The following is a 12,496-nucleotide window of genomic DNA, read 5'->3' on the forward strand; positions in this document are numbered from 1 at the left end:
GGCGATGTGCCGACGTGGGAGGTGGTGGCCAGCAGATTTGCGTTGCCGAGGTGACCTGCGTTGGCATGGCGGCGGGCGGTCCTGCACAACGACGATTGTTTCCCGTGTAAGGAGGCGTTCTGACTGGCTGGAGGACGTGTGTGGCACTTCTACGTTCGATGAGGCAGCTAGGTCCCGGAAGCTATGGTGTGCGCGTTTGGATCTCAGAGCACGGGATTGAGGCCCCGTTCGCTGATCTGAAACTTGGTTGAAACTGGCTGAAAACACTGTTCCGGCTGAATCGTTGTGAGAGAAAAACACTGTTCTAGCTAAAAAAAAGAAGCCGAACAAGCTATTTTTAAGACAAGCGAACCGAGCCTGACTTGGTGAGCGCCAGAGGCAGATGCTCACGCGTTTGGTTTGGCAGCTTACAGCGGGCTACGACGGCTAGCCCTACTTGGCGGGGTGGCTAGTCCGATATGGTACATCGTCTTGATAGACAGCGCAATCGGAGCTAATTGCGGGAGGGCTACACGGCTCGCAGCGACCTACAACGGCTTGTCCTGCTTGGCGGTAGGCTAGCCTGGTGTGTATCATCGTCGGTAACAATGGCGCGAGCAGTGACGACGGTGTTTTCGCCCTGACGTCCTTAGTCGTCTGGGGTTTGGCGGCGCAGTGGTGGTGTGGTGTAGGTGGTGATTTCTCTTTTTTCTTCTTTTTTTTGAGTTGAGCTTCAGCGTTGTGTAGTTCGTGTCGATATCCCAATCCAACGACTAGAGTTGTATTTTTTTTCTCTTTTTGTTGAGTTTGTTTTCTGGCGTGGTCGTTGCTCGTTGTTGTATCGTTATGCCTACTTTAAGTTTATCTTCTTTTTAATATAATCGGCAGCTCTCGTGTCTGATTGGTTTAAAAAAAATTGTTCCCAAATATGTATCAACCCCTTTGCGTAGCTATTCAAAGGAAAAAAGTGGCACTGGTTTTGTACAACGTAGGTCACTACCGTCCAAAGGGTAAAAAAAGTGACACCGCTTTCCTAGAGAGTACTATAGATCACTAAAGCCGAGCATCAAGTATATCTAGGCTCCTATAGCATTTCAAAAGCATCCCACACTACGGGCACGTTCGGTAAACTTTAGTTACTTTTAGTGAATAAAATATCAAACAATCTCATTAAAGTTTAGGGACCACTAAAGTTTAATGGCTTTTAGTCACTAGGGATACCTAAAAAAGACTAAAGTGTACATGAAATAGATGCTTTAGTGGTCTTTAATCACTATATATAACCAAACAGGAGGTCACTAAATTTTAGATGAGTCACTAAACTTTAGGGGCCGCTAAAGGTGGAACCAAACATGCCCTGCATCAACCAACGCAAGTGGGGATGTACTCTACTCATGCCAGCAGCGTTTTGCTTCCTAGTGACGACCACGACATTACACTCAAAAACATTATGGTCTTTTCTGTTTGTTCAAGGAGAGACCTCCGTCTTTTATGAGGAGCATTCTTTCGCTTTGAATCTGTTCAGAGCATCTAGTATCTTATCCTGATGATTTTTTTTTAAAGCAAACATTATATGATTTGGAAGAATGTTTTCCAGGGGAGGAAATCAGGCGTCCAGCTCATAAAAGAATTACTTATGAAATTGAATGAGTGAATGAAACGATTTTGCCATTCTGACAGAAGTCAAAGAAAATAAACCTGACCCATCTTTCCATGGATACAGATAGCTTTAAGATCAAGATACTGAATTTATCAGAAAAAGTTCAAAAAAATAACCCAACATTACAAGAACTGAAACATAAGAAAAGACAAATGATAGTGTGCCAATATAACACAAGACTATTATTGTTTTTTGCTTCACATGGAAAAAGGCAAAGTCGTCATGAAACATAGAATAACCGATAGAAGTTTTTTCAGATAAACGACAACAAGATCATACCACATGCCACCAAATGCAAGTGGAGTCTTAAATTCTCATCTGAAAATAGTGGAATGTGGGCATACCAGTCATGAAATTTGGGCCCTATAGGTCTATTTCATATGGGCTGTAGTTGGGCTAGACAACATGGATATTCGATTTATTTTGAGAATATGATGATAGCAGAAATAAACGCAACCTGCAACTACATGTCTCACGGATGCAAGATATTTAACATATAAAAGAAATATACTCTCTACTCCCTATTATAAGTTGTTCTAACTTTTCTAGATATATGGTATGCATCTAGATATGAATATTATTCACTAAAAACTTGATCAAATGTGAACAACTTTATCTGGCACGTAACACATAGTTGCATGTTTTCCTGGACAGAGGGAGTATAAGATAAATCAGAGAAAAAAACATATACCATCCGATTTTTTATGGTCTTCTAGTGATCTAAATTTAAGGAAAATAAAAAGCAACAAAAAATAAATTTAAATAACTTTTTCCACGCATGTCATGTTGTAAACTAAACATTATTAGTATAATACCCGTGCTAACGCCACGGCTTTATCTTGGGGATGCACATGAAACAACCTAACAATGAACTTTTTTCATAGTTCAACTTTTCCACAATAGTATATTGCCCGTGCTAACGCTATGGTGGTGTCATGATAAAACTACATAATGCTCCTGAATCATGACAAAACTACCTAAAGCTCTTGTCGGTTTAGCACTGAAATCTTATATGAATATAACCAACAAAACTCAAAGAGCTGAGCTAGAACCTTAACCTTATACTCATGATCCATGTTATCGTAATTCGTAATATAGATGAATCATGTAAATGTAATAATAATAAAAACAAAAGACACAAGTACAGTCCAACCTAGCAAGCTACATGCTACTTGTAAATCAAAGTCTAAAAAAGATTAGAAAATATCTAAAACATTCAAATACGAATTCAATACTGTAAATCAAAAGACTAATGCACGACCACCATCCAACATGGCTCACACTGCCAACAAGTAAGATGATAGATAAAATGACTGTCTTCTACTGTCTCAGATGGGTGTACCCAGTGCAGAGAGCTCCCGCTCTATGCGGGGTCTAGGGAAGGGTGTTAGTAGCAAGCCTTACCTTCGCCTGTGCAATGCGAGGAGACCGCGACTCGAACCCGGGACCTTCCGGTCACAGGCGGTAAGACTCTACCGCTTGCACCAGGCCCGCCCTTCTGAAATAATAAATTAGGAAAAACATTTTAATTGAACTCTACGTCATATCTCTATGTCTCATAATCCATGGTGAAACTATAAAGAGAGGGAGAGATGTCAATACAAGGTCAATTAAGCTCCTATTTATGGACCTCACAAAATCACAACAATATGGTATTTTCCATTGTCCATCAAGTCAAACAGAAATAAGTAAACCCAGACTCTTTGTTCTCCGGGACGACATCAAGCGTTGAACTTCTACATTCACTCTATCAGGAGTCACATTGTGATCACAGAGCTTATGCTTTAAAATCCTATCTCCATTTGCCATTCTCAGTAATGATTCACCAGCAGTTTGAAAACTTACAAGTGTCAACCCTACACTTTTCTGTGAGATACAGAAGCCACAGTACCACAAAGAAGAAGTGAACCTGCTGGAAGCCCTAACCTGAGTAGAGGATAACATTCATAGCCCCACACTGCAAGTAATCTACTACTACCAAATAGCAAATTCTTGACCTGCTCCCTGCAGACCAAAACCTTGCATGTATTTTTCATACCTAATAAAGTTAACAGGAACTGCACAGCCCACAACCAAATCAATATTATGATTCAAACTAAGAACTTGAGACTTCAAAATAACCTCTGCCCTCAGTCTAGGATAAACTCCTGCCTAAAATACGACATGACCAATAATTAGCAAGGCCTTCTAATATCTGGTATTCCTTGAGTAAAATCATGGAACAGAAGGCACGCACAACAAAATTTAGAAAGGGAGCACCCACCTGCACCAAACTTCCCATGACGCTGAGCAATGCCGCCTTGGCTTGCACGCACTGCCCACCGAGCAACTTGCAAATCCTAGGACCGAGCTTCCCAAACATCCCGATGGCACCAGGCCCAGGCCCCGCCCCTTCCACCGCTTTGGCCAAGCATGCGGTCGCCCCACCCTGCATCGCCTTGCTCTGCTCCCCCATCACCTCGAACAGCGGCTTCACGAGCAGTGTCACGGTCGCATTGCCCACCTCGGCAACGCCAGAAGCCAACAGAGGGCGGAGGTACACTGCCGCGAGCTGGCCCGCGACATCTCGGCACGCGTCGCGCATGGAGGTGTCGGACGCCGGGTCCTTGAGCCACCACGCAAGGTGGGCGAGCACCTTGTGGAGGTGCGGCGTGGCCGCGTCCGGATGCGACGCCCAGAGTGTGGCGAGGAGGCGAGCCCCGGGGAGTCGGATGCCAGCACGTTAGCAGCATGGGCACGGCGTCGGTCGATGGCGGCGCGCGGATGATGCGGTCCAGCTCCTCGACGGCGATGTGGTGCGTGTCGCGGTCCGAGAGCTTGGCAAGCGCGGGGACCACGCGCGACTTGAGCTCCGCCATCGCCACGTTCTTGACAGCGCCGCGCCGGCGGCGGCCGACAACGGCGGCGGGCGCCGCCCCACCACCAGCCGACGCGGAGCTGGAGCCGAGGTTCGGCGACGGTGGCGGCTGTGCTGTGGTGGGCGACCTAGGGTGGGATTTGACAGCGGATTTGGAGAGCGCGGTCGCCATTGCGGTGGGAATCTGTAGTATGCGAGTGGGTGTAGGAATTGAACTCGGGGGTGTGGGATGCGGGGAGGAGCGAGGGCGTGGCGTCGGCGTGCGGGGTGTGGATGCGTGAGAAGCCTGACATCCCACATCGAATCGTGGCCATTGGATTTGATTTAGGTGTTTTATTAGCCCTTGATTTTAATGGAGATGAATTCCTGTGTGCATTTTCCTGGGTGCATAATGGTTGGAAGCTCTCAGCGAGAAACGTTTTCCGAAGGGATCTAGTATAATTTTGATTGGTCCATAATAGTAGAGATTTTCCATATACAAAACAGCCAATACATGCCTACATCACAATCAAGCATATTGTCGTAGCCAATATAAGCTTGAAACTCTTATCATGTTTCAACAAACACGTCATCAATAAAAGATATAAAAGGCATCAAGACCAATAAATTTCATAGAAAAACTACAATCAAAATCTATCATACTATGATAGTAATAATAAATTTGAGACAATTATATTAATTCATGTAATCTTTATTGTCAAATGATTTGTTCTCTTAAAATCTTTTAAATTTAAAAGTGAACTTAAAAAGAATATTAGTTTTGTTTACATATGTACTACTCAAATGAAGTTAAAAAATACTCTATTTACATTCAAAGGGCTAAAAACCACCACGTTGATCCTATAAATCAATATGCATCAGTCTCTAGAAAAAATATAGTAAAAGATTATACCAAAAATATAAAGTGGTGCCATGGGTACCATGCTCTGGCATTATAGTGGTAGTTGTTCCATAGTACGATCAAAAAAGCTTAAGTTGCCAATGGATGTAGTATGATAACGCGACCAATGACTGCTTCAGGTACAAGTGGCTCCAACGAACATGTGCATGATTGTGATAAATGGGACAATGCTTTAGGGTAAAAAAATATGGATTTACATGGGAAGGAAAAAGACGGCGAAAAATGTAAATATATAAGAGGAACAATTAATAAAAAATTCGCGGGAGACTTGAATAATAGTTTTTTCGGCAAATGCATCTCGCTGAGGGAAAACTGATGGACAACTTTTTTTGGCCTCACAAAATTGCACGACAACGGGATAGGAATAAGTAAAGAAAATGAGACAAACCATATGTTCAAAAAAATTGATAATAGGTAAATAGAGTTCATGCCAATGGACACATTAGACGTGAATGGGGAAAATAAAATTATAATTAATGAAAAAAAACTAATTACAAAAAAAAAAATATCAAGTAAAAAATTTGACAAAGGAAGCGTACCCACGCTATTTGCACGAGCAACCTTGCTAGTTCATGGAAACTTGAACATGCTTTCAAAACATGTATGGTGTGTTGCAAATTGCAATTGTGTACAGAAGAGATAATCAATAATAGCTAAATAGATTTTATGTTGATGGATCCATCAGACGTGAATGGAGAACATAAAATTATAATTAATGAAAAAACAAAATTAATTACAAAAAAATATTATCAAGTAAAAAACAAAGGAAGCTAGGTAGGTACCTGTGCTATTTGCACGAGCAACCTTGCTAGTTCATGTAAAATTTAACATGCTTTCTAAACACGTGTAGGGGTGTGTTGCAAATTGCAATTGTGTATTGTATATATGCAACATGTTTATTAATGGGGATCCTCTTGTTCTCTAACTTGTGTGTTGATCTTCGGCATGTCTGGAGACATCCCAACGAAAGAGAGAACTCGATTTAGCTATGATAATAATTTGAGCAGTGCCTTTAGCTTATAGAGAAAGCAAACAAAAGCAAAGCGATGATGGCTCAATATAATCTTAGAGCAAGTATAGCAGTAGGTTGTAAGCTGGCTAAATGCTGAGGTGGAGGAGAGAAAAGAGGAGAGAGAACAGAAATGAGTTGTAAGCTTATAGTCGGCTTAGCACAAGAACCAAGAAAATTTGTGAGATGGAGATAGACAAGTGAGTCATGTATCAATAATAATGAGGTAACTAAGTAATGAGATGACTATTATATGAGTGGGCTGAGAAAAACCTACAAATAAACCTTACGAGTATTATTAGCCATGCTCTTATTGAAGTGATAAGCTGATAACATTTGCAATTCAAGTTCCAAGGCATCCTACTATGCTTCCTCTCAACACACTCCCAAGCTAGTCCCTTGCAACCTCTCAACCCATCACACCTAAACATAGCAATCTGCCAATCTCTCTCTCTCTCTCTCTCTCTCTCTCTCTCCTGCTTGCGCGCGCGGACAACGCTGGAATGTTAGGCGCATCTCGTACCACCACCACCAACACGGCGTCGAGATGAGCGGTGGTGGCGACGGCGGCGACAAGGAGGCCTTCTTCCACTGCCTGGACCGTGTGCCTTCCGGCCTGCACCTCGACGCCGACTTCCCTTCCGATGACGACGACGACGAGGACGACGTCCGTGTCTCCTTCACCTCCGCCGCGGGCGATCAGAACTTCAAGAGCTTCCGCCGGTACCAGTCGCCCGTGCTGATGGATGATGACGAGGAGGAGGAGGAGGAGGAGGAGGAGGACACGTCCAAGTACGACATGTGGATGTCCGACGAGCCCATGTCCATCCAGGAGCGCCGCCGCCGCCTGCACCAGGGGCTCGGGATGGCCAGCAGCCGGGACCTCGCGCTGCGCCGGCACAGCATGAAGAAACGCCCCGCCGATGTCCCGCGGATCATGTCCCGGAGCGTGTCGAGGCCAAAGCCACCACCGTCGCCGATCCCACCCATCGCCGCCTCGTCGGCCGCTGCCAACGTACCGAGCACTACCGCAGCGTCGCAGGCGGTGGCGGCTGCTGCGCCGCGGCCGGCGAAGGAGGCCATTACGAGGCGGCGCTCGGACAGCAACCTTGTCGTCGTGCGAGACGGCGCGTCGGTCTCGGCGAAGCCACCGTCGCAGCAGCCCTTGCGACGCGTTCGTTCCTTGCCGGCTCGGCACGACGCCGCTGCCCGCGTTAGCGGCACGACTATCGTCGGGAAAGCGCAAGCCGTGGCTTCGCGCGACTTGCCTGTCGTGCCGACGCCAGCAGCGGCTGCGCCAGCGGATAAAGGCAGCAAAGGCGACGGCGACGAGGGGAGCAGCAATAAGAATCGGGACAGCGAGAAGGAGCAGGTCGCCGTCGTGGCCGCCACCACGCCCAAGGACGTTTCGTCGAGCACCCAGTCGGGCGTGCTGGGGCTGGATGAGATCGAGAAGTTCATCGGCAACACCCCGATCATGAAGCTCATGCGGCGTGGCACGAGCCAGCACCAGCCCGCGCCGCTGCCTGCCGGCGTGCCACCCAAGGCCGACAAGGCCGCCGGCAGCAAGAAGAAGGGCGGCTGGCTCAAGAACATCAAGTCCGTGGCCATAGGGTTCATGCAGGACAAGGATACAAACGCCAAGTCGGGCGTCGCGTCGTCCACGGCGGCTGCCGTGCCCAAGTCGGTCTCCACCACCAACGCCTCCGCGGGGGCCGCGCCGCCGGCCTCGGCGTCCGAGCGGCAAAAGGTGCACCAGTACGGCAAGTCGAGCAAGGAGCTCACCGGGCTCTACATGTGCCAGGAGATCCAGGCGCACGAGGGGTCCATCTGGAGCATCAAGTTCAGCGCGGACGGGCGGCGGCTGGCCAGCGCCGGCGAGGACAGCGTGGTGCGCGTGTGGCAGGTGGTGGAGACCAGCGCCCCGCCGTGCTCGCTGGCGGCGATGGATGGAAAGTCGGGCCCGCTGGCCCCGCTGCCAGCCCCTGGCGCGGCCGACGGGTCGTCGGCGCTGGCCTCCACCATGTCCAAGAAGTCGACCAATAAGGGGAAGAGCGGCGGCAGGGACGCGCTCCCCGAGCACCTCGTCGTCCCGGACAAGGTGTTCGCGCTCGCCGAGCAGCCGGCGTGCGTCCTCGAGGGCCACCAGGACGACGTGCTGGACCTCACCTGGTCCAAGTCCGATCAGGTCGATCTTCCGTGCCCATAGCCACTGCTTTGCTTGCACAGTGACAGCAGACAGAGCCTCTGATGAGTGCTTGTTCTCGCAGCAGCTGCTGTCGTCGTCGATGGACAAGACGGTGCGGCTGTGGGACACGGAGAGCAAGGCGTGCCTCAAGACGTTCGCGCACAGTGATTACGGTGAGCAAGGCGATTGATGGTTGCTTGCTTCTGCCAACCAGCTGATGATTCTGACATGCCACATCCGATCCTTTTGCAGTGACTTGCATTCAGTTCAACCCAGTGGACGACCGGTACTTCATCAGCGGGTCGCTGGACGCCAAAGTGCGGCTGTGGAGCATCCCGGACCGGCAGGTCGTCGACTGGACGGACCTCAACGAGATGGTCACCGCGGTCTCCTACACCCCTGACGGCCAGGTCAGGCCCATCACCAGTTCACCACACACACTGTCTCATTCTCACCATTGATCGCTACCAATTTAGCTCGTCTTCATTTCTGAACATCTTTCAAAAAAAAAAAAAAATCTTCATCTCTGAATCGTTACCATTGATACCATTCATGAACAAACATATATTGAAGGGAGCGATCATCGGCTCGCACAAAGGGAGCTGCCGGCTGTACAAGACAGCAGGTACTCCTTGCGTAACTGCATTGTCTTCATGATTAGTAGTTGCTGGCAAATGTTGTTTGGTTTAACAATCTGTGGCAGCGCTTGATTATTGTCTCACCATTGGAACAGGCTGCAAGCTTAGCGCAGAGGCGCAGATCGATATCCAGGCCAAGAAGCGCAAGGCGCAAGCGAAGAAGATCACCGGATTCCAGGTACACAAACACAATACTACACATACATAAAGCAGCAAGCATTTCAGTTCAAGTGCGTGACATGTTTATGATCTTGCCATGGTCGCCCTGGGTGCATGCAGTTTGCTCCGGGGAACCCTGCCGAGGTGCTGGTCACATCTGCCGACTCCCAGATCCGTGTCTTCGACGGCGTCACCATGGTCCAAAAATTCAGAGGTACAGCAGACACAAATTAAATAGGGATCAAAATCTCAAGCTCAGAGAACAATCGCAACAAAATCAATAGTTGCAGAACAAATAAAAGTGTTCTCGTGCAAGTGTAATTGCATGATCATCAGATCAGTTCTTTCTTCCCCTCTCTTTTCCCCCCCAAAGGTTTCAAGAACACGAGCAGCCAGATCACGGCCGCCTACACCTCGGACGGGCGGTACGCCGTGTGCGCGAGCGAGGACTCGAACGTCTACCTGTGGCGGACCGCCCGGGTGCCGCCGGCCGGGGCCATCGGCATCGGCATGAAGCCCAAGACGTGGTGCACCATCCGCTCCTACGAGAACTTCTACTGCAAGGACGTGTCCGCCGCGGTCCCCTGGACGCAGTCGCCGCCTCCGCCGGGCGCCGGCGACGGCAGCCCCACCGGCGGAAGCCCGGTGCACGGCGCGTCCTGCAACGACGAGTCGTGCAGCGTCGCCACCAAGCCGGAGGGCAGCGACGCGAGCAACAGCGCCGGTGGCGGCGGCAAGGGCGACAGTGGCAACGCGTGGGGCCTGGTGGTGGTGACGGCGAGCCTGGGCGGGGAGATCAGGGTGTACCAGAACTTTGGGATGCCGTTCAGAATCAAAGGGCAGGGCAATCTCTTCTATTGATTTTGGGCACTCCAAGACTGCAATTCTTTGGGCTGTCGGTGACTTCTTTTCTCCTAACTGTATTTTTGTGTACATGTGCAATGCAATTGAGCATAGGACAGAGGTGCCATGATTTCGTGCGTTGAGCTAATGAGATGGGATCTTTACTTGTACCAAAATTAGTCAAATCAAAGTAAAGAAAATATATATATATAAACTTGTAATACAAGAACTCAGAGGTTTATATATATTGAAGCACAATAAAAGGAGAGAAATTTTACACATTAGCCAGGCATTCAAAGATTAAGCCAGCAATCTTAGAACAAGATGAAAGAATATGTATTCTACACTAATTCCAGATTTCCAGCACAACAAGACGCAAAATTTTCTAACCGCGACAGACTATTTTACCAAATCATCAAACACTACGCCGAATTCCACCGATTGAAACTCGTCGAAGCCCGGCGGCGGCGGCGGGTCGTCGTCGTACGGGGGATTGAACTCACCGTGCACCAGGAAGTCCGGCACGGCATCACTAAATGGCTCAAATTCCACCAAGTTCATGTAGATGCCAGGATCAAGCATCGGCTCTGCGCCTGCCTTCCCCGCGTCGTCGGCGAGCTCCGCCGGTGCAGGGGCCGACGCGTCGCACGGGGGTTCGGCTTCGGCCGACCCCGCCGTGGCCGTCACAGGGATCTCTTGCGGGGGCAGTGTAGGGGCCACGGGCTCTGCGCTGCATTGGTTGTCGTCGTGGATTTGGATCACGACGCCTTGTTCTTGGGACGGGGAAATATGGACCACGCAGCTCGACGGCCCGCTGTCCAAGCTCTGAGGCGGCGGCGGCGGCGAACCGTACGCCAGCCGCGGCTTCTTCTCCGTATGGGTCATCACCTTGCTTTGCTGGGGATCAACAAGACGGACGCTCGGCGAGGCTTCCTGGTTGTAACATGGATCAAGAACGTGCAGCAGCTGCGGCTGCACGGCGGTGCCGCAGTATTCATCTGGACCGCCCTGCACGGCGGCCTGGCCTTGTCGGTAACCAAGAAATCGCTGATGGAGCGCGGCGGCGGCGTGGCCATGGTGATGAGCAGGAACGCCCCACGGCAGCATGGCCCGGCCATGGTGATCTCCAAGAACGGCTGGCGTCGCAGCGGCCTGCCCGTGTTGGTGTCCAAGAAGGCGCAGCAGTGGCGGAGCCGCGGGCTGGCCTTGTTGATATCCAAAAAAGCGCGGCGATAGCGATGGCGTTGGCGGTTCACCTTGCTGATGTCCAAGAACGCGCCGCGCTGGCTGGGCTTGCTGAAATCCAAGAACGCGCGGCGGCGCTGGGCCCTGCCCTTGGGCGACCGCACCGAACAATTCCGGCGACACCACGACCCTGACCGGCTTCAATTTGCCGTTGCGGTCGAAGGCGACCATATCGTCCCCGAGGATCTGCCGCTTCTTCTCCTTGTCCTCCTTTTCCAGGCGCGGCGAGAGGTAGATCCTGCAGAACACCACGAAGGTCCCGTCGCCTCCGCCGTGTCCGTCCTCCAAGGCGGTGAACTCCTCCATGAGCCACGGCGTCTTCTCTCCCCTCTTCCTCCCATTTTTGCCGACGTAGAAGCCGAAGGAGCGCCTCCTACCGCCGTGGGGCTGCTCGTCCTCGTCCTCGCCGTCCTCACCGTCCGCGGTACCGACGACGCCCTTAGGCGTCTGCTCCGACTGCCAGCTTCCGCCCGTGGCGACTACGCGCTTCCCGCGGCCTGCCGCCGTCTTGCCGCGGCCGCCGCAGTGGCTGAGCATGAGCCACTTGTGGTCGAACTCCCGCGAGAAGCCCGGCTCGCGCCCCAGTAGCAGCGCGCCGGGGCTGTCGCTGTAGACGTCCACGTCGCAGATGACCCGGTCGGTCAGCGGCGGCACGCCCGCGGCCCACGGCTTGATGTAGTCGCGCACGCACTCCTCCGCCGTCGGGTTGAAGTAGACGCCCGGCGGAAGCGCCCGGAATGGCGCCGCCATCGCGCTCGCCGGCTCCCGGCCCCCGGCCCCGCTGGGAGATGTTTCTACGTCTACGCGGTGTAGTAGACGGAGAGCAGAGCAATTTCGCCGGCGTGGAGTCGTAATCGTGGCGGAGTTGTTTCGCCGGAGCCAATGTGCTTTTGGCAGCTTATATGGTGGGCTGTGTCCGCGTCGAGGTCGGCCGGGCTCAGGCTCAGTCCACGTCCGCCTCGGTCTCAGGTATAGTTTTCCAAACGGGCCAAGCCCGCTGGGCCGACACGAGCACGG

The 12,496-nt window shown here is 50.8% G+C and overlaps 2 protein-coding genes across 2 annotated transcripts; one reads left to right on the forward strand and one right to left on the reverse strand.

Annotated features, from left to right (window-relative positions):
* Positions 1-6,870: 6,870 nt before the first annotated feature.
* On the forward strand, positions 6,871-10,370 carry LOC136508688 (uncharacterized). Its single transcript, XM_066503435.1, has 7 exons — positions 6,871-8,594; positions 8,680-8,767; positions 8,847-9,004; positions 9,168-9,219; positions 9,328-9,410; positions 9,512-9,605; positions 9,765-10,370. The coding sequence occupies exons 1-7, from the start codon at positions 6,954-6,956 to the stop codon at positions 10,250-10,252; spliced, it is 2,604 nt and encodes an 867-aa protein (XP_066359532.1). The 5' UTR covers positions 6,871-6,953; the 3' UTR covers positions 10,253-10,370.
* Positions 10,371-10,519: 149 nt separating this feature from the next.
* Positions 10,520-12,355, reverse strand: LOC136508835 (uncharacterized). Its single transcript, XM_066503617.1, has one exon. It carries the CDS (start codon positions 12,227-12,229, stop codon positions 10,634-10,636), a length of 1,596 nt encoding a protein of 531 aa, XP_066359714.1. The 5' UTR covers positions 12,230-12,355; the 3' UTR covers positions 10,520-10,633.
* Between the last annotated feature and the right edge of the window lie 141 nt (positions 12,356-12,496).

This window comes from Miscanthus floridulus, chromosome 15, assembly GCF_019320115.1.
Source record: "Miscanthus floridulus cultivar M001 chromosome 15, ASM1932011v1, whole genome shotgun sequence".
Classification (NCBI taxonomy): domain Eukaryota; kingdom Viridiplantae; phylum Streptophyta; class Magnoliopsida; order Poales; family Poaceae; genus Miscanthus; species Miscanthus floridulus.